This window comes from Dasypus novemcinctus, chromosome 3 (genome assembly GCF_030445035.2).
Source record: "Dasypus novemcinctus isolate mDasNov1 chromosome 3, mDasNov1.1.hap2, whole genome shotgun sequence".
Classification (NCBI taxonomy): Eukaryota; Metazoa; Chordata; class Mammalia; order Cingulata; family Dasypodidae; genus Dasypus; species Dasypus novemcinctus.
The window spans coordinates 95,216,958-95,219,359 of NC_080675.1; the positions used below are offsets into that span (position 1 = coordinate 95,216,958).

The 2,402-nt window shown below is 43.6% G+C and overlaps 1 protein-coding gene across 1 annotated transcript; it reads left to right on the forward strand.

The window, feature by feature from the left end:
• The first annotated feature begins 1,445 nt into the window (after nt 1–1,445).
• LOC101429980 (olfactory receptor 10G2-like) lies at nt 1,446–2,402 on the forward strand. Its single transcript, XM_004482342.2, has one exon. The coding sequence runs from the start codon at nt 1,446–1,448 to the stop codon at nt 2,400–2,402; it is 957 nt and encodes a 318-aa protein (XP_004482399.2).

The following is a 2,402-nucleotide window of genomic DNA, read 5'->3' on the forward strand; positions in this document are numbered from 1 at the left end:
ATGAAAGATATTAAGGTACTTCTCCTTCTGAAAAGAAATCTTCTCTTTGTGGGCAAACTCCATAATTAATATTTTAAGGACCCTACAGAACAGGATACATTCAGTGATTATTAATAATTACTGATTTTTTAAAAGATTTATTTTATTTATTTCTCTCCCCTTCCCCCCATCCCCACCCACATTGTCTGCTCTCTGTGTCCATTCACTGTGTGTTCTTCTGCATCCGCTTGCATTGTCAGGTGGCACCGGAAAACTGCGCCTCTCTTTTTTGTTGCATCATCTTGCTGCACCAGCTCTCCATGCGTGTAGTGCCACTCCTGGGTGGGCTGCACTATTTTCATGCAGGGTGGCTCTCCTTATAGATGATGTTCCTTGCATGTGGCAGCACTGTGCATGGGCCAGCTCACCACACAGGTCAGGAGGTCCTGGATATCAAACCCTGGACCACCTATATGGTAGGTGGATATGCTATCAGTTGAGCCATGTCCACTTCCCAATAATTACTGATTTTTAATAGTTTATTCCCCTTGTTACTTTTAAATAATAATAAAGATAAAACATGTTTGAGACTGGTGTTTATTAAAGGAAATTTTTGCAATGGTATTTCAATGGTTAGAACTGTTAATGCCCACATGTCAACCTCTTATTACAAATTTTTTCATTATATCTTAAGTATAAAGATGTTTTGTTGAAGCAAGATATAAAAACACCTAAAACATTACTGTGAGGAAAAATCTCTTTTTTTAATAACCATCTTCCAATAAGCATTTCAGCAAATAGCTCTTACCACAATGTTCTGCAATCACCTTTTATAATATAAATGTTTGTCTCCCAGAAGATTATCTTCTTGGGGAGAATTCTTCACAAAGGAAGTGACACCCAAAGTGAATCCTGAAGTATGAAGAGATGTTAACCAGCTAAATCAGGAAACACTTAGAACCAGAAGGAAGCAGTGCATGGTACTCTGGGGGAATTGAAGAAAAGAGGGTTATAGTGGTATGCCGGGTCCAGATATCAAAGGCTCCTCCTGGGAGGAGACATTTGAAGGATATTGTCAGAGGACAAAAATAGTAGAGTAATTGTTCCACACTCTTCCATACCACCAAACCACTTTTCTGTGATTTCCCTTTGAGGCAAAAATTCATCATATGTATATACACTATTATTCAGACCCAACACTGTTCCTTGGCTTCCAACATTTGTATGTAGTTTTCCCTTTGAATAAGCATTTTAGGAAATCTAAGAAACTAACCAGTCTATGATGGCTTGTCTTGCCAAGCAAACCCAGATGACTGAGGGCAAGTGCTTTCTTTACTTAAAATATAGAAGCCTTCTGCTTACCTTCTAGGCTCTAGTCACCAAACAAAGGCATTCTCTTGCCACCACACTGCGCTGTATTTCCCATTTGTGACTTCACCATTCCTCTTATCAGGCTACAGAAAGATATGGGAAAGACCAAAAACACATCCCTGGACACCATGGTGACAGACTTCATTCTCTTGGGCTTGTCTTACCCTCCAAATCTGAGGATTCTCCTCTTCTTGGTCTTCTTCATTATTTACATCCTGACTCAGCTGGGAAATCTGCTCATTTTGCTCACAGTATGGGCTGACCAGAAGCTTCATGCTCGCCCCATGTACATTCTTCTGGGTGTGCTCTCATTCCTGGACATGTGGCTCTCCTCTGTAATCGTTCCCCGCGTTATTATTAACTTCACTTCTGCCAGCAAGGCTATCTCATTTGGTGGTTGTGTGGCTCAGCTATATGCCTTCCACTTCCTTGGCTGCACCCAGTGCTTCCTCTACACCCTGATGGCCTATGACAGGTACCTGGCAATATGCCAGCCCCTGCGCTACCCTGTGCTCATGAATGGGAGGTTATGCACAATCCTTGTGGTTGGAGCATGGGTGGCTGGCTCCATCCATGGGTCTATCGAGGCCACCTTGACATTCCACCTGCCCTACTGTGGACCCAACCAGGTAGATTATTTTTTCTGCGACATCCCCCCAGTGTTGAGACTGGCCTGTGCTGACACAATGGTCAACGAACTTGTGACCTTTGTGGACATTGGAGTGGTGGCTGCCAGCTGCTTCATGTTAATTCTCCTCTCCTATGCCAATATAGTCCATGCCATCCTGAAGATACGCACTGCTGATGGGCGGCGCCGGGCCTTCTCCACCTGTGGTTCCCACCTAACTGTGGTCACAGTCTACTATGTCCCCTGTATTTTCATCTACCTTCGGGCTGGCTCCAAAAGCCCCCTGGATGGGGCAGTGGCTGTGTTTTACACAGTTGTCACCCCTTTACTAAACCCCCTCATCTATACACTGAGAAACCAGGAAATGAAGTCTGCTCTGAAGAGGATAACAGCAGGTCAAGGAGCCGCAAATGAAAATAAGTAA

Bases quoted from the DNA above. Each gene is read 5' to 3' on its own strand.
- LOC101429980 (XM_004482342.2), top strand. From the start codon at position 1,446: ATGGGAAAGACCAAAAACACATCCCTGGACACCATGGTGACAGACTTC.